Source organism: Apis cerana, linkage group LG10, assembly GCF_029169275.1.
Source record: "Apis cerana isolate GH-2021 linkage group LG10, AcerK_1.0, whole genome shotgun sequence".
Classification (NCBI taxonomy): Eukaryota; Metazoa; Arthropoda; class Insecta; order Hymenoptera; family Apidae; genus Apis; species Apis cerana.
The window spans coordinates 3,794,651-3,822,282 of NC_083861.1; the positions used below are offsets into that span (position 1 = coordinate 3,794,651).

The 27,632-nt window shown below is 27.8% G+C and overlaps 5 protein-coding genes across 7 annotated transcripts; 2 read left to right on the forward strand and 3 right to left on the reverse strand.

The window, feature by feature from the left end:
* The first annotated feature begins 6,469 nt into the window (after positions 1-6,469).
* Positions 6,470-8,621, forward strand: LOC107994601 (protein giant). 2 transcript variants are annotated; one of them, XM_017051592.3, is made up of 2 exons: positions 6,470-7,031; positions 7,535-8,621. In XM_017051592.3, exon 2 carries the CDS (start codon positions 7,545-7,547, stop codon positions 8,463-8,465), a length of 921 nt encoding a protein of 306 aa, XP_016907081.1. In that variant the 5' UTR covers positions 6,470-7,031; positions 7,535-7,544; the 3' UTR covers positions 8,466-8,621. The 2 variants fall into 2 exon arrangements, with proteins under 2 accessions (XP_016907081.1, XP_016907080.1); XM_017051591.3 differs by lacking the exon at positions 6,470-7,031 and adding an exon at positions 7,060-7,183.
* A 149-nt stretch (positions 8,622-8,770) lies between these two features.
* Positions 8,771-10,348, reverse strand: LOC107994604 (zinc finger protein 511). The gene is made up of 3 exons (XM_017051594.3): positions 10,066-10,348; positions 9,698-9,899; positions 8,771-9,625 (listed from the first exon to the last, which is right to left on the reverse strand). The coding sequence occupies exons 1-3, from the start codon at positions 10,203-10,205 to the stop codon at positions 9,182-9,184; spliced, it is 786 nt and encodes a 261-aa protein (XP_016907083.2). The 5' UTR covers positions 10,206-10,348; the 3' UTR covers positions 8,771-9,181.
* A 346-nt stretch (positions 10,349-10,694) lies between these two features.
* LOC107994608 (trichohyalin-like) lies at positions 10,695-15,292 on the reverse strand. Its single transcript, XM_017051598.3, has one exon. It carries the CDS (start codon positions 14,281-14,283, stop codon positions 11,482-11,484), a length of 2,802 nt encoding a protein of 933 aa, XP_016907087.2. The 5' UTR covers positions 14,284-15,292; the 3' UTR covers positions 10,695-11,481.
* On the reverse strand, positions 10,695-20,439 carry LOC133666828 (uncharacterized). Of its 2 annotated transcripts, XM_062080779.1 has the most exons (4): positions 18,868-20,439; positions 18,303-18,797; positions 18,178-18,243; positions 10,695-10,925 (listed from the first exon to the last, which is right to left on the reverse strand). In XM_062080779.1, exons 2-4 carry the CDS (start codon positions 18,393-18,395, stop codon positions 10,833-10,835), a joined length of 252 nt encoding a protein of 83 aa, XP_061936763.1. In that variant the 5' UTR covers positions 18,396-18,797; positions 18,868-20,439; the 3' UTR covers positions 10,695-10,832. The 2 variants fall into 2 exon arrangements, with proteins under 2 accessions (XP_061936763.1, XP_061936762.1); XM_062080778.1 differs by having other exon boundaries at positions 18,303-20,439.
* On the forward strand, positions 16,640-18,007 carry LOC107994609 (shematrin-like protein 1). The gene is made up of 3 exons (XM_017051599.3): positions 16,640-16,847; positions 16,993-17,204; positions 17,643-18,007. Exons 1-3 carry the CDS (start codon positions 16,836-16,838, stop codon positions 17,767-17,769), a joined length of 351 nt encoding a protein of 116 aa, XP_016907088.1. The 5' UTR covers positions 16,640-16,835; the 3' UTR covers positions 17,770-18,007.
* Positions 20,440-27,632: the final 7,193 nt, after the last annotated feature.

Genomic DNA, 27,632 nt, shown 5'->3' on the forward strand with positions numbered 1-27,632 from the left:
TGTTTTCAAAAGACCGGCTCTCAACCTTACCTCGCCTGGACCAATCTCCAAGAAAATGTATTTTTCTGTTCACCTTGTCGATGCGTCCAAGTGGTGGGCGTTGCACGGTTATGAATGCAAGTATTTGACAATACTATTGGATATAAATTTGATTTTATTTTTAAAATAGAATTGTACTGAGGAAAAAATATGAAGAGAAATAGAAGGACGAATGAAATGAGAACCTGAAGAACAGTTAACTCTTGCGGGGGATGACGCGGAATGTTATCAGACTTGCGCAGAATCTATGGGACCTAGATTCATTAAGTTCCCATATCGTAGGATTCGTGATGAAAGTGTAATCACACGAAAATTTTAGAGATAGGTTACTGTATTCTTTAATATCATTTTTAGAATTTTTGTCAAAATAAACAAAGAAAGAAACAAATCTATTAGATTTATTATTTATATCTATTATTTATAAAACAATCACGCCAAATTGAGCATTACAAATTTGAAAAATTATTTTTTAAATATTTAATTGGAAATTAATAATTTAAAAAATTATTATTTTCAATTTGGCAGCATTACGATTTATTATATAATAAAAATAAATCAAAAATACAGTAATCGGTACAAATATCCTATTTGAAGAAATTTTCGAAGTTATCAAAATTAACAGAGAAAACTTGGAAACTATCGTAAAAAGAAAAAAAAAAGCCAAAAAAAAAAGGATGGGAATTACTTCAATTTGTATACCAAAAGAGACTGAGGAAAAGCAAGAATTTTTTTTGCAACTAATATATACATTTCCAAAGTTAGACAAAGTTAATCCGTTGCGCCATAATGGAGTTTACCGGTAAATCTTCCCTACTCTCTCTCTTACCTCATCCATTATAAAGCATCCCTGACAAAACGCACGTAATAAAACCAAGTGACAGTACTTTTATTTGTTATGAAAAATACACAGAAAATTCAGCTATTTGCTTTTGCCGCGTTTTATTGCATTATGCGTATGTACCTGGTATAAGTAAGGAGAAAGACCATTACTATTTACGACTGTCTTGCCCTTTGTTTAATACCTTTGTATCTGCAACCGAAATAAAAAGAACCGGTTGCTTTATTATGGTCTTCCGTAATAATCATGTTTTCTTTCTTTCGATCGTATTGCATCCTGATAAATTTCATTCATCATTTCCAATCTTTTTTCTTATAAAAATTACGAATATATTTATATATATTTAATTGATTAAGTATAAAAATGATAGCGTAAAAAAATTGTAAAAGTAAAAAAAAAAAAAAAAAGATTAAAAAAAGGAATTGACCTTAGTGCAGGTATGAAAATCTTTTTTGTTTCTGAAATGGCGGAAAAAAAAAATAAAAAAAAATAATCGAAAGTGAGATAAAAAAGAAAAGGAAGTAGTTGAAAATCGTCGAAAAAATAAAAAAATCTTTTTGAATTTCAAAAAAAAAAAAATAATATGTAAATGCTTTTGGTGTTCACTTTCTTTGAGAAAGAAATTTTCAACTCTTTACCGTAGGACTTAGTAATCGGACACCAACCAATCTGTTCTTAAAAGTTTTTGTCCTTTTGCCATCATGGTTCGTTTATTTTCAATTTTCACATGGTTTCAGTGCTTTGGAAAAATCTTACAATCGATGAATATTTATGTATATTTATATATATTCTAATAATAATATATATATATAATTAAGTTTTTTTTAAGTTAGATTTTTCCAATCCTTATTTCACTATTTTATATATATATTTTTTTATTTTAAAATTCTATAAGAAAATTATTAAAATCAAAAGGAGGAGAAATTGAAAGAATTTATAAATTTCTTACCTTAATACTTAGTACTTTCGAAAAGCAAAACTGATAGAAAATTTGAAAAGAATTAGAAAACCGGGATTAGACTTTAAATCTAAAATTTTCTAAATGAATATTGTTCATTCTATTATATCATCAGGTAGAATAAAATAATTGATAATACAATAGAATACAATAGAATAGTACTAGTTTATGTCTTAAAACCAACTATTGTTTTAAATCCGTTATTATAATTTTGGTAATCCAAAGAATATTTTATTAAAAATCAATTTGATATAAGAATTTCTAATAATATATACTTACAGCTATGTGCACTTACTATAAATTACATATTTTACTACAATACATCAACAAAAATAACTAAAGTAACTTTAAAATAAATCCTTAAATAAATATTTTCAAAGTTAAGATATTTAAAACGTCGTTCTTCTTATTATACAGCAAGTATTTAAGACTATAACTATATTGTTGAATAAAGATAGAAAAATATAATAAGTGGTAAGTTTAGGTTATATATTTTTCTGATCACAAACAAGCAACCATTTAGAGGAACATTGTATGATCAATATTTTATGTGGAACATGCTTATTAATGGTAAAATTAGTGTTATAACCTCATCAGCTATTTGACATTCAAAGACCATGATTATTACTAAAAAGACAATTATGTTTTTATAGAATTTCAATGTATTATATCGAAAATTATTTATTAATTAAAATCTCGAAAACTGAGATGAAAAACGAAATTAAAAATTTCATATCAATCGGAAGTGTATGCTTTTCAAAAAAATTTATTATTTTTTCCTATTTATTTCTCCTTATTTTTTTTTTAATTTTTATTCTTTAATTTTATAATAATAAAGTTTATTACTTTATCATTATTTATATTAAATAAAAAAAATTGGATTGGATACAACATTTCAAAAATCCATTTTAACTCAATTAGAAACTATTTTATTTATTATATTACTCTCAATATTTTTTATTACCTAAACCTTTTATTATCTTTTATTACCTATTTATTTTCACGACAAAAGTTTTCCTTCGTTAACAAGTTACTTTTCCAAAAATTTCTTCAAATCCCAGCAACCTTTGTCGGAAATAAGACGTATCGGTATGTTTATAAGGTATTTAGTTAAAACCATCCCAGAAAAAAAAAACTATTCCAGGAATAAAATTCTTTTTCAAAAAATTTTTCCAAAGGCGTGTCATCGCGTTATAACGAATGAAATAAGAAAGTTTCCGTGGAAAGAAAAGGGTTCCCGCGGGAAAGGAAAGCATGCGTGAGGACCGGAAATAAGCAAATCTCGAGAAAGTCTGTTGCCAAAACTTGGCCGGTGGTCTAGCCGCAAGATAAATTGAAAAATAATTACGTCTTAATGCTTCTCTAGCTATTATATTTTATTTCTTTTCTTTTTTTGAGAAAGCTTTAGTATTGAATTCTAGTAAAAGAGCTAATGTCAGTTCGAAAACGAAGTCATACTCTGAGATCTCCTACTGAGAGAATAGTAAATTTCTTTCATAACTTAAAATTAAAATTTATTCTCTGTTAAAATTGGAAAAATGAAAAAAAAATTGTTTTATAGTATATTATTTTTTTATAAAAATATAAGGGATTATATTAATTTTATGAATTGTTTTCTAAAATTGTTGCAAATATTTTTAGATTAACTTTTTTTAAATTAAATAAATTAACTTGCAACAAGTGGAAATTTATCATTTTGAATAATATATTGGATAATAATCTATATAGGTAATTTGCAACAATAAGTTCATTACTATTTTTATTCTTATTTTTATAGAATAGAATTAGTAATTTTTTTATTAATTATTTAATAATTAATAAATTTAATCTTCGATTATTTTATGAAAAGAACTTAATTAAACTAATATAATAAATGAATTTGCTATAATGAGTGTGCTATAATGAATTTCGTCGTTGTATAATATTGCACTGGGACGGAAGATTAGCAAATTTAACGATCGGTATATCCGAAATATGAAATGATTTTACAAGATTTTACTGTGGATTATCAAGCAGTTATACCTTTTACCTGCCTAATTTTATGTTTGTAAATATTCCTGCATAATACCATACCATTCTATGTTTTCAACACCGCACAATATATTGGTATGTTATGATTATATCTATTTCAAAATATTGAAAATTTACCGTAAAGTTTAGATAAAAATAAATTATTTTTACGTGTATTGAAATTCCTATTGTGGAATATGAAATGGCTTTTATTATAGTTAAACTTTTCTCTTGTTTGCATAAATATATAATAAAAATATTTTTTATTTTTTTTATTTGAATTAAAATGTTATGGAAAAAACAATTGAAAAACTTAACTTATTTAAGTTACAAATTTGCTTTGGATGAAAATAGAAATAAAGAAAGATGACAGTGTGATGTAGAGATCGCTATCAATATTCGAAAGTTTCAAGATCATTCAATATCTGAATTAATTCCTGATAACAGAAGATAGATGGAAACATTGCGTCAAGTCAATTCCACGAAATATTATCGTTACAAAATATTATGGTTTTTGAATACATATCAGGAAATCTAAAAAAAGTCAAGACGATATGTTTGTAAATTATACCCTTTCAAATGTCTTCTACATATTAGTCATAGCCGTTTAACAATCATGAATTCATTCGATTTAAAGTTAACAAAATCTCAGAGATCTAATATATCGCTGTAATTATATCTATTTAAAATAAAAATTACAAAATTTTTAAAAAATTTGTAATTCTTTGAATGTTGCTATGATATTTATAACTAGTTATTTATAGAAAGTTTACATTCGGCTGTATGTATGTATAGATATACGCGTAATATCAAAATAGAGAAATTAATGATAAATTAATGATTTCTTACGAAATCAATACATGAATTTAAATGATATATTAAAAAACCTGATAAGACTAAAACAGGATTTGAAAAATTAAATATTTTGAAGATAAAGAAACTTTTTAAAATAATAGACCAACTAAAAGTGTAATTTAATAAATATCGTAAAGTGAAGAATTTACACAATTTAATGAACGACCCAACACAAAAATTTGTATCCCATTTCACACTTCGTTCGATTTTCTTTATACGAAAACTGATTACTCACAGCGGAGCAATTTAAAAAATGTCAACGATATCGATGAATTAAGACATTTTCCACATCGAATCGTCGCGAAGATTCGCATGGACGTACCGTTATATCGTTTGTATATGTTCGGTGCAGTAGGAGCAGATGGAAATGCATGGATCCATTCATCTGTCGTCAGATGACGACCACGGGAAAAATCGCAAATAACGGGTTGGCTCTGCACCATAGAAATGTGGGTTATGTGGCCAAAAGAGCAAAAATTTGTATACTAGAAAAAAGGCGGTGCGGTTGAATTGAGCATCGGGATGCTTTTCTATGGATGACACAGCATTTTAACGGGGCATCGAAAAGGACTAAATTTGGCGTGATCTTGGGACGAAGACATAATGAGTACGCTATATCGAGTATAACTGGACTCCATCGTCGTTCGTCATTTTTTCCCTATTTTTCTCACACTCGAGCTTCCAAGAGAATTCTCGAGAGAATTTTTAGGACCAAAAGAACTGGTTGAATCGATGAATCAAATGGAATCGGTATAATAAGTAGTAAAATTTTGAAATAAACTTTTGAACAAAATTTGTAAAATTAAAAATGCAAAAAGGATAAGAAAAGTATGGAAATTACTGCGAAGTAAAGAAGCGTCTGGGACCAAACTAGCTGGACCAATGATTAACTAATAAATTTAGTCACTCCATGAAAATGAATCATTAGTCAACACTGAGTGGAAGAAAACAGCGGGTGTATCTTCCGGTGCTGAGCAATGACAACTGCCATATGCTGTCCTAACGAGCGCAAACGCAAAAAAGGGATTCATCAAAAAGAGATCATACATCAAATGGTCAAAGTTCAAAAGTTACAAATAGCTTTCCCTTTGCACTAAAATTTCACTTGGCCGCAACGCTTTCGCCGGTTAATTTATGAAGAAATTTCGCGATTTTCTTTTTGCCATCGTAAATCATTGCAACACAGAACCCTTTAACTTTGTGAAATTCCACTTTGTGAAAATAAGGGTTGTAGGAAAAGGTTATGCAGAGTAATTTTATGCACTACGTCTATATTGTTAGCATTACTTCAGGGGGCAACAATCCTTTGAATGGCAATTGCCACTGGCTTTAGATAGGATTTAAAGAAAAAGGATTTTATGCCAACCATGGTAACTGGATTTTTCGACAATCCTGAAACAAATAATAACTACGATTGCAAGGATTAATTTAGCGGGATTCGATTGTTATACGAGATCAAGAAAATGCTGCAATTTGTTTCGCCTCAGGATGCCACGATAGGTAGTGTAGTGGCAACTTCATCATTGGCTACAATATATCGTAATATTTTTGTCTTTTGAATCGTACCGGTTGGCATATCAAATTGATAAATAAAATGTTTATATTAACGAAAGATCTATCGAAGGAAAATTTAATTATCTTTTTTCGAATTGAATTTTAAAATTCAACCCGTTTGTTTTCTTTATTGTTTTTTAATGAATAGAATATCAGTTCTTTGTAGATATGTGTATTTTAAGTGAGTGAAATATAAATTTCAACAATTAATCAAAGTTATTAAACTTAATTTGTATTTTAAAATTACATAAATATGTATATATGTATATATTAAATTCTACTACCTTTATCAAACAACCTTCACAGATACGAATTCTGACGAAATTGTTATTCCAATTGCGCGATCACAAATACTCAACACTACTAATTTTCCCATGTTCATGATTGCGTCTGTGTATAATCACGTGAGCGTGTTGCCCTATAAACATTTTGGGAATAGGAAGTGGTAAACGCGTGCCAGTTCGACCCCCACAATCCCCACAATCATCAGGATCGGCCTCTCCCCACCATTTTCTAAGGAAGTCTCCTCCCTTTGAACCTTACAAGGGTTGTCCACTACTATATAAGCGAAACTACACCCTCTTTCGTTCTAAACGATTTTAACGATTCATACTACAAAGACGTTTTCGAAAAACCGATTGTGTGTGTTCGTTAAAAACCGATTTTCTTTCAAACAGTTATCTTTCGAAAATCATCCTAAAAACACGTACGCTTCCAAACTAGAGACAGTGTGTTGTGATATCAGTGACCAGTGTATAACCTTGGATTAATCATTAGGTAAGAGACATTAGTCGTTTACCACGATAGTTGCTCGATAAACATAAAAGAATTTCAAACTTGCGTAATTAATGGACGCTAATGTCTATTCGATTACCTGCAGTAAAACGGTTTCTGTGTAATTTTCATTGAATGATACGACATCAAATACGGTAGAATTCAGTGTTATATTTGTTTAATAACTAATTATAAATTATTTTAATTAATGTAATAAGTTTTTTTTAAAAATGTATAAATTCGTTTATCGTTGGTTACGTCCTCTTCATTGACAATTTTAATCGTTATTATATATATGCGTGATTTTTTATTTATTTGCTAATTTATAACGATCGAAATAAATAGTAATATATATATTACTATTCATTTATAATATATATATATATATATATTATAAGTAATATCTCGAAGATTAAACGAATTTAAAAATATTTGTATTACTTTATTTTGAAAATAATTTGATTAAAATAATATTTTAATTTATTCATATTTTTCATATGTTTTAGATATTGGAAAATGGAATCTTTCTCTATGCCGTCAACGAACAACACAAAAACAGAATTTAATTCTCAAGAATTGAATACAGAAACATTTTTTGCCGATGCAATTCTGGATCTTTCTTTCAAAAAACGAAGAATTTCGACTTCGAGCCAACCAAATTCATTAGATTCATATTTAAATTCGCCCGCGAAACAAGATCAAATTAATCATGTTTCGGAATCCGAAACCGAAAGAAGTAGTCCTTTTGAAGTTCGTACGTTCATGGTAACACCACCTTCAGAATCTAATTCTCCGACAAAAATCAAGTATGAACCAATTTACGATCATACAGACACGTTAGAAAATAATATCAAAACACACAGTGATTTGCCAATGAATATTCCAATTCCAACTATGTTATCGACATTTCTTAATCAAAACAGTACAGCTAAACCGGCAGACATAATTAATACTCCTACTTCATCGTTAACTTCAATGACTTGTTCCAATGAAATTGCATTATCCAATACAGATAAAGAAAGTAAAAAAGCAGCAAGACCATTTAAAGCTTATCCAAAAGATCCCTTGTCACTCACTGTAGGAGCAGTCGAAATGATATATGATCAAAATTCTAATGAGGCTTATTCCGAATTTCGAAAACGAATGTTAGAATCGGTTAAAAAATCAAACGAAGGAACTAATGTGAAAATGCGAAGAGTTACAAAAAGTCCTGGATTACCAACGAGTACGATTGATGAAAAAGATGCAGCTTACTGGGAAAGAAGAAGAAGAAATAACGAGGCGGCGAAACGCTCTAGGGACGCTCGAAGAGCAAAAGAAGACGAAATTGCTATCAGAGCAGCTTTCCTAGAGCAAGAAAATATTAAACTTAAATATGAACTTGTTGCTCTTAGAAACGAAACAGCTAAACTTAGATGTATGGTTTATTCAACGTAAGTTTGAGATATACTTTATACAAATTTAATTGTAATTAGTTTATTAATATTTCATTAGTATTTAAGATTTAAGTTCTTAAAATGCTAATTTTGAAAATTGACTTTTTTTAAAAGTACAAAATAATTGTATCATATAATATATCATATTTTTTTGTAATTTTTTTAGTTTTTCAAAATATCAACACCAAATGTATATTATATATATATATATACATATGTATATATATTATGTAAAAAAATGTTTTCTTAATATTACATTACTATTAAGATTTAAAAGCTTATACTATTAAAATTTGAATTTTTGCCATTCAATACACAATATTATTATTAAGTACAAAGTACAAACAAACATTATTTTATTTGACAATTGTAAATTACATAATAATTAGTAATACTTAAATAATAATACTTAATAAAATTAAAAAATTTTAAATAAATTTTATACATACTCTATAAAAATGTTCAATATATTAGAAACAACTCAGGACTAAACTAATTTTAAAATTAGTGTACATAATTCTATTGTAATATAGCAAATCATAAATATGTAAATAAATGATAAAATAAAAATTATTTGTAAGTTTAATTGTATATACAAAGATTATTGTGATATTTAAAATATATTTATAATAAAAGAATATTAAAAAAATACTAATTATTATAAAATATTTATGTACATATATATATATATATATATATATATATATACTAATATACTCATGAAGCTGGTAATGAATCAGCCAAATCCAACATGCTAGCTGTTTCTAATACATTTTTCTCATTAGTTTGATTTTTAGTAAGTGCTTTTGTATATGATTTTTGAACTTGTCTAGGAATAAAATGTAATGAGTTTGCTCCTGTAATAATATTTGAAGAATTTAATGAACTAATATTAAAATTTGTTGATGGTATATTTTTTGCTGCAGCTGCAAACATTTTAGTCTTTTGATTTTTATTTAATTGTATTTTTTTGGATTTTTGTTCTTTCTTTTCATATTCGGATTCATCAATATCCATTTTATCTTTTGATTTATCTTTTATACAATGTGAAGTATTATCAAATCTGAAATTCTTAGGAAATTTATGTACATTGATACAATGATCCTTTCTTTCAAGTGAATTATTAAATTTCAAATCACACTCCGAAACATAACATTGATACTGAAAAAATGCAAATATTTTTAAATATTTTAATAAAAATAATATATAATATATATAATAATTTATAATTACCATTGGTTTCTTCATGGATAAAACTTGAAAGAAACTATCATGTATTTCTTGAATATGAATATCTAATAATCTAGGATTTGGCAAAGATTTTTTACATTCTATACAGACATATCGATGATTGCTATTATAATGCATTTCAAAATCAATCAATGTATGAAATATTGCTTTACAACCAGTAACGTAACAAGGGAATTCTCTTATTCTGAAATTAATAAATCATTTTATTAGACTTAGTTATTTTCTACAATTTTTCTTTTTAATTCTCACATTCTACAATTCTACTTATACATTTATAAGGTTAGTTTAGGTTATACATATTTTAGGTTAGAAAGAACAATAAATGATATATTTAACAAATTTTTAATTACACTTCATGACACAATTCCTCATCATCTTCAACAGTAACACCTTTTCGTTGAAATATTTTACAAGCATTATACGAATCCTCAAAAAATGAATCGTTGATAGGTCTTAATCCTACACCTATGTTTCGTAAAAATTCTTCCATTTTTATAAAATTATAATTAATGAATTTTATAAAAAATATAATCTGTAATATTATTTCACATTATACATTTCATAAATTATTTTTTATAAATATAAACACATCTCAAATAACACTAACTATATCACGATACATCTGCACTCTAGTGGTGAAATATCTAATTATTTTGACAATATTTTGACAATATTATTTAGTCAATATTCGAATCATGATTATTGTACAATTACACTCATTCTCGAAAAATTTTTTCAAATATGTTAATAAAAAAAATAAGTGTTCAATTTTTAAATGCAATAAAATAATATTTCAAAATATTGCAAAATGAACATTAAAGTATTACTTATTTATTTGTATTCACATATATATAATTTTAACTTATTTATATATATTGTATATAAATAAATAAATAATTTCATAGAGGATGATATGAGATAACAAAGAAGTATAAATTCAGAAAAAAAGGAATTGGTAAATAAGATATATATCTTTGAATTTTATCTGTTATACAATAATCCACTCTTTTATTAATAATTTAAAATAAGATATCTGCACAATATCCATTAAATAAATTCAATAATTTTTACAAAAATAAGGAAAGAAATATATAAAAATACATTGTAATAATAAATATTATTCGACCAATAGACGGGTCTTCAAATTTTCTAAAATTTCTGTCATTTTATTTTCCAAATCTTTATTCCTTTGCATTTCTTCTCGCTTATCCTGTAACATACCATGTTATAGAATATTTTCATTATTTTCATTATTATCATATATTGTAGATTATAAATAGAAAAAGCATATTAAAAAAAAATATACTAAATTTCATATTAACAAAATTAAAATTTTTTTTTTATTTTATAACAACGAATTTTTATTTTTATTTTTTCATTAAAATTCAATGTTTAATTTATTCATAATTTTTTATGCATTATTTAATTAATTTACATCACTTAAAATAGTATATTTTTATATATTTGTATTTTTAATAAATAATTCGAATATTTAATTATCAAAATTTCAATGTTTTTAATATTTCATATCTTTCTTGATTAATTTTATCAAAATAAAATATCATTTTAATTTTTCCATCTAGATTATAAGGTATAAAATATGATTAAATTTACTTAAGTATTTTTTTCTATAAAGTATTTTAGAAAATGTATGTTAAATATAATTTTATAAAAAAATTTCATAAAATATCAAAATTCATTTGAAATAATTATTAATTTTAATTACAAAAATATATATTGCATAAATTTAAAAATATCAAATTTTATTACAAAATACTAGGATAATTGATATAACTTATCGATTCGCTGGGAGCAATTCGTTCTTGGTGCATTTTCATACCAAGAGCACCATTCGAATAATTATTCTCTCTGACTTTCACGCTTTTGCTTTCCGGTTCATTGAAAAATTTCGTCAAACTTTCGTCATAATGATACACGTCCTGTTGCGGTATAGTTAAACCAATTGCTCTTTTATTCTCCATTCTTTTATTACTTTCAAAAACTTCGGACAATCTATCGTTTTCTCTTCCATGATTAAAATCATGTACATTTTCATTAAAATCAAAGAAATTATAATTCTCTCTAGGGTCAAAAATAATTGGTGGATCAGATTTTTGTTGAACATCTTGTATTATTTGATTTTTATCTATTTTTCTGTTTATTCTGTTTTTATCCTCTACACCAGGCTCATTTTTTTCAATATTATACTTCAAAGATTCAAAATTTTTAAAATGCAATGAATTTGGAATTTGCTGTTTCGAAGAATGTTGTACATCGATATTTGGTCGTTCTGTATTTTTATAATTATTATTGGAAATATATTTATAATGTTCGTGAAATTGTGGTAATTCTTTTCCATGATCATTTTGTTCAAATTTCTTTACTTCTTTTACTTCAATTTTAAAATGTGTATGATTCGATCTCTCAGCATTTATTGGTTTAATCAATCGTTTCTCAGAAACAATTTTATGTTTATGATCATTCTTAAATCTTTGATAATAAATATCTTCGGGAGAGTCATAAGATTTTTGAGTTGAATTATTAAGAATTCTGTTTCTTTGTTGTCTTTTTTCCTTCTTTTTACTAAAAGATTCAGGTTTTTGACGAATATTAGGAATTTCTATACTATCATTATGGTTAAATTTTGTTTGAACAACATTGGTATGAATCGTACTGTCTAGAACAAAATCGAATGGTGGTGGCCATATTTGTAAATCCTTCTGTTCGCCTTCGTGAAGCTGTCTTGGCTTTTCCGGAAGACCTATTATTGGTTTTAAATTCTCCTTTTTTGATCGCCATGATTCTTTAAATTTTGAAGTCTTCTTCGTTATTCCTGTCTCCAATATATTATTATCTTTTTCTGATTTTTCCATCGATAACGATTTCTCTTTCGATTTCTCTTTCGCTAATTCTTCAGGAACAGATAAATATCGAACAGGAACAATTAAAGGCATATATTTACCAAATTCCATTTCTTCGATCGTTCCTCGTTCTTCGAATTGATTTTTACTATTCGTTTGAACATTAGTAAAATATTTTTTCGATGGTTCAAAATCGTTTTCATCCTTCCTCTTGGTATTCGTATCTTCCTCTAAACTATATTCTTCATATTTATTTCTCGCTGGAATATTCTTCTCTTCTCTTTCATCACTTCTGTCTTCATGTTTCTGATTTTCACGCGGATCTTCCTCCTCTTCCGAAATTTTCTCTTTTGAATTTGAAAATGGAGAGTTATAAATATCCCTTAGTGGCTGATTTCTAAAAAAATTCACGAACCCATCATCAAATAATTCACGATTGTACAAAGGTTCTCCGTAACTATTACGCAAATCTTCGGGTCGTCTTTGCTCATCATCTTCACTCAATGGCAATGGTTCATTGGATTGTATACTAGTATAATTTTCATTTAATTGAGGCATATCTTTTTTATAAACATCATCATTTTTATAATTTTGGTATCCTTCCTCTTCTTCTTCGCTTTCTTCAGGCTTCTTTGTTTTTTGACTCGTAGAATATTCACGAATCTTCTCTTCATTCTCTCTTGATTGATTTTCTTCCTCTTCTGACTCCTTTCCCTTATCACTTTCTTCCTCTTCCTTTCTACATTCAGAATGTTGTTCTCCTATTTGCTTTCCTCGATCATCATATTCTTTTCCATCCTCTTCATAATTATAATTATTCTCCTTCTGTCGATTTCTATACCATTCCTGTTCCTTCAATCTTTTAGCCTGTTCTTCCTGCTTACGTTCTAATTCCGCTAACCTATCCTCATACTCTTTCTTCCATCGTGGATCTTCCGTCTGAACTACAACAGTAGTCGAAGGAGGCTGCGATCGAACATCCATTCCACTTTGAATCGTTTGATTTTGCACGGTTACTTTCTCTGTCAAGTTTTTCCTTCTCATTTGTTGTTCCTTGCGAACAGGGACGATTGGTGCAGGATACGACAGCATAATATCTTGAGGAGGGATCTCAGGCAGAGGTGGTTGAGGTATAGGCTGCAAATTTGGCTGTGGGACAATCGGTAAAGGAATTTTGACTACTAGAGGAGGTCTTGGATCTACCTGGGGTGACTGTGTTGCCGATGATTCAGAAGTTGTTGCAGATATCGAATTATTATTTCCTCCATGGAATAATGCCTCGTATTGCTGTAAATGAGTCAGTACGCCAGTTCCATTGCCGAAGTTCACTACACCGGTGAATCTGATAGTCTCTCGTTGTCTAGGAGCTGCGGTAGTTGATGACCCATTCGATTGAGTGGAATTCGCTTGAGTGCCGGATGACTGAGTATTTCCTCTTGTCTCGCCCGACTCGGTAGTCGGATTGGGCAACGAAGCTATTTGAACAGGGTTTACCGTATAACCAAAAACCTGCGCCAGGCCTGAAAGAATCAGACCTAATGCTCGTTTGTCCCGCGGATTACTTGCATCTAAAGGCTTCTCCCTCGTTTCTTGGATCCTTGATGATGAGTTCGAAACAGGCTGATTTTTCCAGTCACTCTTCGTGGACAGAACGAATGCGATCAGTACGCACAGGTAGCACAGAACGTGGAACGTGCTAAGCTTCATCGTCGATGGCTCCTTGACCACTTTCTGCTAGGAAGTTACACTTTATGCATCGAATGATAACGAGGTAGCGAGGTTGGATACCGTGACATCTTCAATTATAATTTCTTTGAATCGTCGTTACATATTATGTTGAGAATCTTCTTGATCTTATTGGCAAATTCCTCTTTTAATTCTAATATCGGTTTCTTTTGAAATTTGATATGATTCGCAATTAAATTATTATGATTTGGAATTAAATTTCAATGAGGAACATATAAAATAGGAAGACGTGTTTCATCGTGTGATAAAGACTAAGTTAAAGAAGAGTACTTCTGTATCACGAGAACCCGCGAGAACTGGACGACTAGTATCGCAGCTAAGAGTCGTTAAACGAAACGTTAGCTGGCGGGGATAAATTTTTGCATAACATCGGAAAGAAATGTCGAGTTTCACCTCAATTGCATAGAACCGCTCGTTGATTTGAGACAACTGAAGCGATACGTCGTAATGGGAAAGGAAGTATTGCACAGAAATCGGATGATAGATAGAATGAGTTGCAATAAATTTGACGCGGATACGAGGTAATTTGAATCGCACGTGTAGCTATAAATAATTACATGAACTGAATTCTTTTGATAAAAGAAAATATAATATTATTTTTAAGCTTGAAAGAATAAGAAGAAAGAAAGAGAAGATACAATTATGGATTTAAGGATATATACAGGATATATATAAAAATTTTTAAATTTTAAAATTCTAAAAGTTCTCTAAAATCCTCAAATTCTATAATTTTAAAATTCTAAAAATTTTAGATGTCTAAAATTATATTTTTATTTATACCAATATAAATCGTCAAACGATACTCAACATTCATTCCGTTTTGTTACATCTCTTATACTCATAGCTAATACTCATCGATTTGTGCATCTGTAAATAGAAGGCATATTTTTAAAAAGATTATTTAACTAAACTAGCTAATTCTTCTAACAAAATGATTTATGATATTTTGCATATGCACAAAACCATAGAATATTATCTTAATATCTTTGAAGATTAAAACGATAGAAATCAATTTCTTTTGAAACTTTTCACTTTATCTGTTTTACTATATATTATTTACTATCTATTACGTAATATAGAAAACCAACTAATTAAAAAATACAGACCAATTCCAATTGATTATTTCTATAGAGCAAATAAAAATAAAAATATTTCTTATGTACAAAATTCCTATTTCGCAAAATAAAATAAATCAACTTACAATAACTAATGAAACTATTCGAAACTAAATGAAAGTTATTATGATAAAAATATTCTAAATCGATCGATTAAAAAATGAAACAGTTCCGCATGTAACTTAAGCTTATTTACAGTCACTGAATCCAGTATGTTTTATATTTATCAAGTATTATATTACAATAGATAACGATTATATCACTGTTCAATAATCTAAGTTTAGATATTTGCTTGACCACACTTCTTAAGTATGTCGATTATGTCACTTGTTCTCCACTCGGAGAAAGTTCGAGCAAACGGTGTCCCTATTCGATTTCCTGGACCGGTGTGATAAAACCACCTTATAGAGGCTATTATACCAAGGAAGAGGAAAAAATTAACGACATGAGTTTTCAACGATAGGAATTGGTAGAAGGTTCAGATCTTTATGTAATCGAGTTCCTGTCGTTTCGTTCGACTCCTCGAATAGTAGTCGATTCGCTTCAAATACGTTTCGATCGACCATTGCATCTATTAATTAAGTTAATAATTACCTCATCAGATTAATGATATAACACGTACATCTTTTGAGAACGTTCTCAGGTTTGAATATTCGTCTCTTTACCTCGATTCTTTCGTAAACAATAGCGGATAACAAACATTATAGTAGCTAGTGTATTTTACAATCGACGAAATTACCGTGAAATTGTTAGGATACATGCGATGTTCGCATGATGATTGTTTAGATGTGATTGCACTTGATTATTAGTTAGATAAAGATACAACTTTTGGAAAAGATGGAAATGTTCTTTTTTTTTATCAACTTATGAAAGAAATTGATTTAATTGATTGTAAACAAGAAGAAAAAAATAGAAGAAAAATCTTCCTCTGAACAATATTTATATATAAATGAAATTAGAATTTTTTGAATCATATTTCTTCTATTTCAAATAATATTTATAATAAATATATAAAATAAATAAATAAGAAACGGATAATCTGTAAATAAATATTTTCCACAAGAAACTAGTTTGATAAAATTTTTTTCTAAAATAGTAAAATAGTAATCTCCATAATCAATGACCAAAACAATAAAACCAGATTTCGATTACATGATATTTCTATTGGGAATTCTGTGTTTTCGTTTCTCAATCCAGATGAATCTATTATCGATGCAACTCGTTACGAGATGCAATGATTCCATAGATGGAAAGTGTATCAGAGACTAGTTTGTTCGTTAGAAAATGTGGATCCAGAATTGAGTATATATAACCTGACAAGCAAATTCCAAAGTATATCGGGTATAAAAGTACTGTTCATTCTATGGGTTACACAGTTGGTTGTCAGTCAAGCTTAACATGAATTTTCTGGTAAGGATAATTTTATGTCGAAAAAATTTAAAAAATTTAGAAATCTATTTCATTTTATTTCAAATTTGTTTCATTGAATTAATTGTATCAATGTTTTTTAATTTATTCGAAAAAGTGCTTTGGTGATATTAGACAAATGTTTTAGTCGTTGCTGTTTTTGACCATTCTTGCTTTGGGGGTAGCTACTACTATACCTCCAACTAGCATCTCTGAAAAATCGACGAGCGATATAGCGCAAAAGATAATTGCCGATAATCAAGCGCAACCGAATTCTCAGGATGAAATTGGCGAAAAAAAAGTGACGAAAAGAAGTTACGGTTGGAGTCCGTGGAATTATTATAGTTATGGCTGGCCCTGGTACGTAGATTTTCGCAAGAAATTTTGCAATCTTAAGTTTTGCGGAAAAAATAACCGTTTGCTTCAAAGATTCTTGCAGATTTTGTAACAGGAAGTTGAATACTTTGATCATGATATTAATTTCCTGCTATTTTAAAAATATTTGTATATTTTAATTTAATTTCTAATCATTTGAGACTATAATAAAAAAAATAAAAAAAATTTTAATGAATAAATATATTTTAATAAAAAAACTTCTGAAAATCTGTACAACTGAATATTTGTACAAATAATAAAAAACTTTAATTTTAACATATTTTGAAATAATAAATAAAATTATTATTTTTAATACATATATTTTTATTTTTTTTTACAAGAATATTTGAAGTAAGTATATCTATGAAAGAATGAAAATAATAATGTTTTTCACATGAAAATATATACAAAATATCATTTTAGGTATGCCATAGGATGGTATCCAAGTTGGCCATATTATGGACATGGATTTGGTTATGGTGGATATGGACATGGATATGGTGGATATATTGGATATCGTGGATACGGCGGATGGTACAAAGGATGGTAAATTGGAAAAAAATCATTTAAGACGTTTCCGTAATCTTATAATACACAATTCTTTTTATCACTTAAGTTTTTGCACCAATCAAGTATACATTAGCTTAATTTAAATTTATAATTGTACATTAAGCATTATGTACATTGAATGTTACAATTTTAAGACTGAAATAACACAACTTTGGATATCTAAATAATATAAATAAATAAAATATATATAATTTACATAGTAAAATAATTTCACTCAATATTTGTCTGATTTTATCATTCAATTTTGTTCTTTAAATTATTCATCGTATTAACTATATAATTATTATTTCACGATTTAATTATTACGCGATACAATTATTATTCATGTTTATGAGTAAAAAAAAACGAAATTACACATTATAAAAGAAATGAAATAATTTACACATACCCTTAATCGTTTCCTTATATAAGTTGATAATATTTCTTCGCAAATAGTCAAATTTTTATCTGTATCCTGTAGAACAAATAATTATAATAGATTTGAAAAATAATTTTTTAATGCTTGCAATCAACCTTTAAAATAGTTGTCAGCTCTTTGATCTTCTGTAATTTAGCATGTTGTTCAGATAAATTATTGCACACTCGTTGTGAATTAGTTGCGTACATCTCAAAACGCAACAGAAAACGTATTACTTTTTTCACTTTCGCGTTCGTAATCCATAATACTTGTGCACTCGAATATTTTCCATGTACCTGATATGTAGCGTAGTGTTGCTTAGATACAAAAGAAACAACAAAGACTTTATTGGATTTCTCTATAATAATTTTATATAATTTGGATTTTGAATAATTTTTTATTTAGAGATAATTGAATTTTTTTAACCTATTAATACGTAAAAATACACAGTATTGTAACTGTAATTTATTTCACATTTTTAACATCTGTTGCATTGAAGAAATTTGTAATATATAATGGATAATCTATTTTATCGACAAGGAAAATTCATTATTTTGTTACTACAGACAGGATATACACAAAGACTACATACAGAAAATTCCATCTTTTATCTACAAAATATAAAATATTAATAATAACAAAGTAAATAATATAAAAATAAAATAAAATACTCATACACACAAAGCATTAAATGAACATTCAAAAACATCACAAATTCGAAAAGTAGCGCCATCGTAAGAGTATTAGAAGAACTTAGAAAAGATATACCGACACACACAAACTAGTTCGCCATCTTACGGGATTCCCTAAAATAACAAAATGAAACACCGATTAACAAACATTAGAACTACCTAATATAATTTCAATTACGTACACAATATTATTTTTTAAAGATGTATATATATATATATATATATATCTTTAAAAATATATATAAAAAATGGTATAATTTTTAATTTCAAATATTGAAACGAGAATGTCATACCACAAACACAAACAAATAAAAAATTATATTCACCAAAAACGCGCTCGCAGCCAATTAGCTCATATTATTTTTTATAAAATATATAATTGTATCACCGAAATTAACTTTACAATGATATAATTATATATTGTATACTAATAAATATGATTTCCCGGGTCTCACCACGTGGAGGTTGCTGCGTTATTGGAGACCCACCCTAACCACGACGTCCCATCCACCCTCCTTTTGCACGAAACTTTATTTATTCAAACATAAATTCTCCATTCGGTGCACGTTTGCAAAACGTTCAAACTTTTGATCGTTGTGCAACACAAGCAACAAAAGGAGCCGTAAAAGAAACCGACGCGGAAGACTAAACCTGAAAATAAAATTTAAATCAAGAAAATTTTTATCAATATTTTACATTTCCATCGGCATGAAAATGAAAAATGATTGATAATAAAAAGCGTGAGCAAAAAAAAAAAAAACAAAAAAAATAAGCGAAATAAGCATCCCAAAAAGCACTACACCCATCTACTTAACTACAGTATCTACTTTTCTACAACATACTACTTTATTTAATAAAGTAGTATCTTGATTGTACATGTACTTGATTTTAAAAACGTTTTCTTTTTAATCAATATCATCTTCAACAAAATCTTCTTCCCCTGCAAGAAAATCCTGAAACAAACTTAAATTAAAAGTACAACATCAACATTTTACTTATTCTAAAAAACATTTCTCCCTCTCTTCCCTAATATAAAAATTAAACATTTTGTTTGTAATTCTCTTTATTGAAAATCTAACAAATACTCTTCATAACAATATCTACATTCACACTGACGACACACAAAATTTGATACGAGATAAACCACATGTGGCAAGAGGAAAATGCAAATCAGGATACATCAATGATATGATAGCTAGTGGACAAAGTCACGTAACTATCAAGTATCAAGTATTTGCTTATAACGAGGAAGTTAAGGATGGCAGGATGATCATATTGCCTTGAAAAATAGGAAAACTATTGCTTTGGAAAACGAAACAGAGTAGGAAAGGCGAAATTGCCTTTTTTAATAAAAAGAAGAACAAAACACAGTTTATAAATCCCATGTTTTTTACAACCTATCCTACCTAATATAAAAATTAGAATATTTATCTGATGATGAGATGTAATCCATTTCGTTGAAAGGTGAAGAGGATACCTGAAACAGACTTAGTGAAATAACAGAATTAGTGAAATTCAATAACAAAAGTAATTAATTTTCAACAAATGAAGAGATCCCACGTTATTTGCTATCTATTTTTCCTGTTTATTTTCTTCAATTCATACCTGTAACAAACTCAATTACTGGATTAGTAATTAAAAAATAATTTAAAAGGAAAATAAATATTAATTAAAAAAAAATCAAATTATCAAAATGTTGTTAAGCAATTCATGATTTTAAATCAAAGATATTTATTGATAAGAAAGAAATAAAATAAATTTTTAACAGTATTTTCAATAACAAACGCTCTTAATAAGGGGGCGCTGAAAAAGTGAAAAACGACGAAAAAGTAACCAGAAGGGTTACCAAAATAATTATCCACTCAATGTAAACCCGAACAAACCGTGAGTGGAGTTTTCTTTTTATTTCGCAACACTAATGTACTAAAATCTCAAAAGAAAACGCGAGGAGTGCTTTATTATACTTCAAATGCAATTCTTTATTAAGAAAAAAAAAAAAAATAATTAAAAAAAAAGATAAAAAATTCGCGAAAACATATACGAAACTCTGATAAATTAATTTATGCACTCATTATTTTATTGTAGACGCAACACTAAATGCGGAAGATTGCAGCCAAGTCAGAGACTGCCGTCGTACAATCACCCTTTGTACAGCCTTTTTGGCTGTAATAGGTGATTCAGGAAAGAGCTGGAACGTACTTCCACAATCCAAGTGGAAGAAATATGGGCAATTTGGACAAATAAACGCAACACTACTATAAAAAACGCGATCATTCATCAACGCAACACTAATTCTTCAAATGAATTTACTTAATAAACAAAATTTAATGAATTTAATATTATTATTTTATAAATCTAAAAGCTATTTGAATATCATAAATCGATATAACAAGAAAGAATAAATTCAAATTCAAATATTAAAAAAAAATAAATAAATAAAAATATACTAATTCATAATGAAAATAATTAAAAGCAATCGCGATATTTTTTTCAACGCAACGCTATAGCAAACGCGATCTTTTCATCGCAACTCTAATTCAACCCGTTATTAATCAATCGCAACACTAATGCAAAACCGCGATTTGCCCATGATGACTGGATAAATGATGGGCCAGCATGCAAATTGGCCAAGACGATACAACATATACTACGTATTACTAAAACGAGCACAATGACAAAGTAGTAACAATGACTTCCCATTCTTTGGATCCAGACAAGATCCAAAAGATGAGAAGCCATTCGTTGCAGCCCTCTTCGTGACAGTTTGTCGGGCCTCTTCGGTCTTCCTCCTTCGGGCGCAATGCCCGCTGAAACTTAAATCTAGGCTCAAGATTCACTAATCGCAAATCAAGGAAAAAAAGAAAAAAAAAGGGACTAAATCGCGGAAGCTAAGTGCACATGGACGACCAACGATCGCAATGATCATTCTCCGTACATGTACAGAATCTCGAGCGCAACGTTCGTTTCGAAAGCAAATCGCGACCGCGACCGCGAAATTCGAAAAATCGATGAGCAAAGCCAGAGACGAATGGCATTGTCCTCCCATTCGTCTCAGCTTCACCCTCGATTTCCAAATTTTATTCCCTGAAACAGATTGTCACGCGAAAACGCGCCTACCCGATCAGAGACTGTGACAACCTGCCCGGCCCTACCTACTTATAATTAACAGACATACCAGAAGTATACTACCTATCCTACCTAACCCTATATTTAAAAAATGGCAAAACAGGCATACCAACACACTCATTCCACGATTCTCACGCATAATACCCGGGCGCAAAAGCCTACACTAGGAAAACGTCCCGGGACGCCTCCGACACCCGGGCTTGGCACACTACTCGCACACTCTAACTTTACGTACCATTTTCCTGAAATCGACTGACGATGGCTAGCGACCATTGCGTGAAGCGCGACAAAAATGCGTGTATCTACTTTATCTATTTTAATTCTGAATATTTGATATGAATATGTGATATTTTCTACTAAAATATTAGTCATCAGACTAAACGGTATCATTATTGTGAATCAAAATTGTACCATTATTGTCAAATTTGAGACTAAAGATTAATAATCTTATTATCTATTAGTTATTCGCAATATTTAATTGCGAAAAGATTCGAAAAAGAGATTGAACAGTGAAAGAAATAATAATTGAAACGACGCAATTCCACAGCCTAACCACACACACACAATGTGGAAAGTACGTCGTGCACGATACACTAACGCATTGCCAGTCGCTAAAAATTTGTATTAACTTATGAACTAAGGTCATCATACTCATTGCCTCTCCCTCACTCAAGTAACACCTGGGCACGTGAGTGAGTTCCTGGCAGTGAACATGGAAAGGGTTAAATCTGAAAATCCTGAGCTAAAAAGAAATATTAGTATATCCATTTTGTATCTAACGGGCTAATATTCTTTGACTTTGCATTATATTCTTATTATATTTCAAATTATTATATTTGTATGACTCTACTTTATATTTTATTTCATTAATTGAACAAGTTATTGAAATTTTAATTCTTAATATTGAATTTAAAGAAAGAATTAGAATTATTCATTGTAATTAACATAAATATTAATAGAAATATCCTCAGGCGATTCCTTCATCAGAGCATATTTTCAAAGCCATAAAAATAATATTCAAAACTTATTGCTCTGATTCTAAAATCTACCTGTCGCGAAATATCTTCTTGCACAAAATTCAATTCATATTTGTGATTTACAAGAAAACAAAGAAAATTGAACTTTACTCTCTAAATGTTCTAAATGTTCTAAGTCATATTAAAGTTATTATTATATGAAATTGATATTATATCACAATAATCAAATTATATTTGGTCAAATAACTTATAATGTTATTCTGAAGAATTTTGAATTATAAAAATTCAAATTACTTATTGTATTATATTAATACAATAATTATTATATGCTTTGACATTAGAAAATTATTAAACATTTTATATTAATCAAAAACGCGAAACGCAAGAAGATCCTAGCCTGAACTAATAAATAAAACACAAAAGAAATGTTACTACTCACGGATATTATAAACAAATATCCGTGGTCATTGTGCTCGTGCAAAATTCTACGTATACAACCAGTCATCCGTGTCGATACGGATCTTTCATCCTACGACATGATTGAATGACCGGAGGAACCAAAAGCATGCGACTCACCATATGATGCGACGAACACCTTCACTGTGTTGTAGCCCCAGAAGTCATCGAGAAGAAGCCTGTCATCAGGTAGGAGGATGGAAGAAATCTGTGACAAAATATCATCAATTTAAAACACGGTTCTCGTTATTCAAAGAAATTGAAATATGAAACTATTAAATTTGCAATATGTAATAATGATATGTATTGAAATTCTGATTAATTTCTGTTTGAAAGAATAAAAATTTAGACAGAAAAAGAGATAATTACCTCTTCGCGTGATGGATGATCGCCTTATTCTCTTCAGAGAAGCACTGATTCTACCCTGTACCGAAAACGAATATTTATAAAAAGAAAAAAATAAAAATAAGAAACTAATAACGCGTCCGTATAAATTATAATATAATCGGCGAACAAACACTGATTCTATCTTCGCGTTTGATTATTCTAATTAAATTTAATCAGAGCTATTGTGCTCTAAAAATATTAAAAATACTATGACGAAGCAACACTGATTCTACTTAACCACATTGCGCGTGGTCACAAATATTTTTTAAGACTAAAGTCCAAGAAAAACTTTCATCAGCATCTGCAACAAAATATAAAACGTTCTATGTAATTTTTCTCTTAAAAATATAATATTCGTTATTTAAAATCTTAAAATCTTGGAACAGTAAAAAATATAACTGTGTTTAACTTTAAACTTTAATAAAACAGTTTATAAAAAAATAGTTTAATATAAAAAATTAAGTTTCTAATAAATTTTAATAATAATAAAAATATAAAAGATTAAAATCTAAAAAATGAGAATCTAATGATTTCTCTTACCTCTTCGCGTGGTGGATGATCGCCGTATTCTCTTGAGAGAAGCACTGACTCTACTCTGTACCGAAAACGAATATTTATAAAAAGAAAAAATAAAAATAAGAAACTAACAACGCGTCCGTATAAATTATAATATAATCGGCGAACAAACACTGATTCTATCTTCGCGTTTGATTATTCTAATTAAATTTAATCAGAGCTATTGTGCTCTAAAAAATATTAAAAATACTATGACGAAGCAAACACTGATTCTATTAACCGCATTGCGCGCGGTCACAAATATTTTCTGAAATTAACATTAAATTAGTGGGATGGGAAAGAGATAAAAGAAGAAACAATATCTTTTTGATATTACTCTTCTTCTTTCTATCGTACATTTGTTCTGAAAATATTGCTAAATTACGAATTATGTATAAATCATGAAAGTGCTTCATAAATTTCTAATTTTTTCGCTTTCTTTTAACCAAAACGTAATTTTATTATGAATTGCTTAACAACAATCACTAATAATCCTATAAAACAGAATAAAAATTTATACATACGAAATATAAAATTTTACCACATCAAAAAGGCGTCCATATTGGAATTTTTCCCGCCTTCCCGAGAGCTACCATCATGACGCTACCAATTAAACCTGCGCAGAAAAAATCAAAACTTCTAAATAAATCAATTAAATAAAATGTATGAAATTAGATTACGTTAATAAAGTATCACAACAATCAAATCAAATAAAAATTCACGATGTAACCTATCTTATTAAATTCGACACTCCATTTATACGAAGAATGAGAAATGAACTCAAAATGATTTAATTGTCAAAGAATTATCAATTTTAATAATATTGTATAGAATATTGAACAAAGATGTATTAATTAAATAACAAAAACGCACAAATGATAAAAAAAAGAAACAGTATTAAATTATTACGCACTAAATAGAATACACGTCTCGAGAAAATTTCAAACGTCTAATATTCACGACGAATCAACCAATAATGTCACTTTGCGCATTCGATTTCGCGCATCGAATAACAATATGGAGAGGGGATACGTTCGACAAGTCGAAACATGTTTGGACACGAATCCAATTTCTTGGAAATATATATACACAATGTTATAAGGATTGTTTCTACCCTCGAGCAAAATATAAATGACCAAAAAAAGTAAACAATAAACACATACGTGAGACGTTACACACAATATATATATACAATCGAAAAAATATGCGACACTCGAATAATACGATTTCACGAAATAAATTGACGAACCGTGAAAAATTTATTTTATTTTAATACGACTAAAATAATAAAAAATAAAGATCAAGAACTTAATTAAAATTATATTAAAAAGACGAATATACCACTTCAAATTCTGTTTCGAAATATTTCGATACGAGACGTTAATGACGCAATAAACGCAAAATGAACAATCGAAGGAAAAGACGCAAAGAAACACAAAAAACTAATTAATTTCGTTTTCACTACACTGAATGGATTATTTAAAAACTTAAATTAACAACGATTGATAAATTTAGTAATAATTAGAGTAAAATAACTTACCTAATAATCCGAATTCGCGACGACACGTCCACTCCACACAATTTTCAACTGTAGACTAACGCCATGCGCAGTATGATGCGCAGTGTGATGCGCACTGGTTCGTCTCGCGCCAAGAATTAAGCGATGTTCTGATTGGCTGGCCCATGATGCTTATTTTTCCATTCAAAAACGCGCGAAAAATTAAAATATTATGTATGTATTATAATTGTTGTTGCTTGGAATCCTGCAAAGATATTAATTTATTAAAAACATAATAACAAGAAAATTATTAATTTAACAAGATAAATCATTAAATTAAATAAAACAGATTATAAAACAAAAGAGGATTTTAATATAAAGATTAATTTAAATAAAATTATATTTCGTTTAAGTGAAATTTAAATAAAAATAAAACACAAAAGAGAAATTTAATAAAAAAAAAATAAATTTATAAAAAGAATGATAGAATAAAAAAGAAAATAAAAATAACTGAATTTAATATGATTAAAACACATGAATTGAATTTAACTTTAAAATAAATAAATTTAAGAAATTAAATCAAGGAAATATAAGAAAGTAAAATATAAAAATATAAAAATCAAACATAAGTAAGATATTTTATATTAAGATGAACAAAATCTGAACAGAATTCAAATATAAAAGAGGAATAACATAAAGATAAACAAATTTAAATAATATAAATAACATTTATTTATCGATTGAATTGGAAAATTAAATATAAAAATAAAATTTAACATTATCAATTTGTTAAATTTATTTATTTTCTTTAAATGTTCTCCTTGATTTATATAATATGTTAAATCTGTTAAATCTTTTTTTATGTTTCAATTCTTTTTGAGTTTTCTTACTTTGAGATTAAATTCTTCTTCTATCTTTCAAACTTATAATATTTTATAAATAATTAACTCTTATATTATATTCATTTTTATGTTTTATTCATATATTTATATATAACAATGTTAAATTCCTTTTTTTTCATATGCTGCACACCTTTATTACATTTAATTAATTATATTAGTTATGTTGCAACATATAAAAAAATAAAATATTGCAATATATAAGTAATGAACAAATATAAAAACATAAGAAGAAAATATAACAGAAAAGGTTAACTACCATAAAATAAAAAATATTGAAACATAAGATAAAAATTTAATCTCAAAGTTGAAAAAATCTAAATCTAATAATCTAAAAAGAACAAAGAATGAATTTTAGTTAATTGAATTTGAATATATATATATAAAACAAGAAATTTAACAATATAAAACAAATTTGCTGAACTTAATTGTTTTCTTTAAATGTCTTTCATGATTTAATTTTACTAATGTTTGATTTTATATTTTTATTATTTCTGTTAAATCCTTTTTTTATGTTACATTTCCTTCAGATTTTTTTATCTTTGAAATTAAATTCATCTCCTATCTTTCAATTTTATTTCACTTATAGTGTATCCTCTTTTTTTTATTATTTTTTATTAATTTTGTATTATATGACCATGTTGAAAATTCCTTTTTTTATATGTTGCACATTTGTTAGATTCAATTAATTTATTATGCAATTTATATGTTGCAACATATAAAAAAGAATAAAATGTTGCAATATATAAGTAATGAACAAATATAAGAACATGAAAAGAGAATGTAACAAAAAAGGTTGACTCTTAGAAAATAAAAATGAATTGAAACTTAAGAATAGAATTTAATCTCAAAGTTA

Excerpts from the sequence above, each read along its gene's own strand:
- LOC133666828 (XM_062080779.1), bottom strand. The coding sequence starts at position 18,395 with ATGTACGCAACTAATTCACAACGAGTGTGCAATAATTTATCTGAACAA. Across the intron at positions 18,244-18,302 it reads AGCTGACAACTATTTTAAAG|GATACAGATAAAAATTTGAC; the intron begins GTTGATTGCAAG and ends TTTGTTCTACAG. Across the intron at positions 10,926-18,177 it reads ATATAAGGAAACGATTAAGG|GATAAGCGAGAAGAAATGCA; the intron begins GTATGTGTAAAT and ends GGTATGTTACAG.
- LOC107994601 (XM_017051591.3), top strand. The coding sequence starts at position 7,164 with ATGATACGACATCAAATACG. Across the intron at positions 7,184-7,534 it reads ATGATACGACATCAAATACG|ATATTGGAAAATGGAATCTT; the intron begins GTAGAATTCAGT and ends CATATGTTTTAG.
- LOC107994608 (XM_017051598.3), bottom strand. The coding sequence starts at position 14,283 with ATGAAGCTTAGCACGTTCCACGTTCTGTGCTACCTGTGCGTACTGATC.
- LOC107994609 (XM_017051599.3), top strand. Across the intron at positions 17,205-17,642 it reads TATAGTTATGGCTGGCCCTG|GTATGCCATAGGATGGTATC; the intron begins GTACGTAGATTT and ends ATATCATTTTAG.
- LOC107994604 (XM_017051594.3), bottom strand. The coding sequence starts at position 10,205 with ATGGAAGAATTTTTACGAAACATAGGTGTAGGATTAAGACCTATCAAC. Across the intron at positions 9,900-10,065 it reads GAGGAATTGTGTCATGAAGT|AATAAGAGAATTCCCTTGTT; the intron begins GTAATTAAAAAT and ends TATTAATTTCAG. Across the intron at positions 9,626-9,697 it reads TATCCATGAAGAAACCAATG|TATCAATGTTATGTTTCGGA; the intron begins GTAATTATAAAT and ends GCATTTTTTCAG.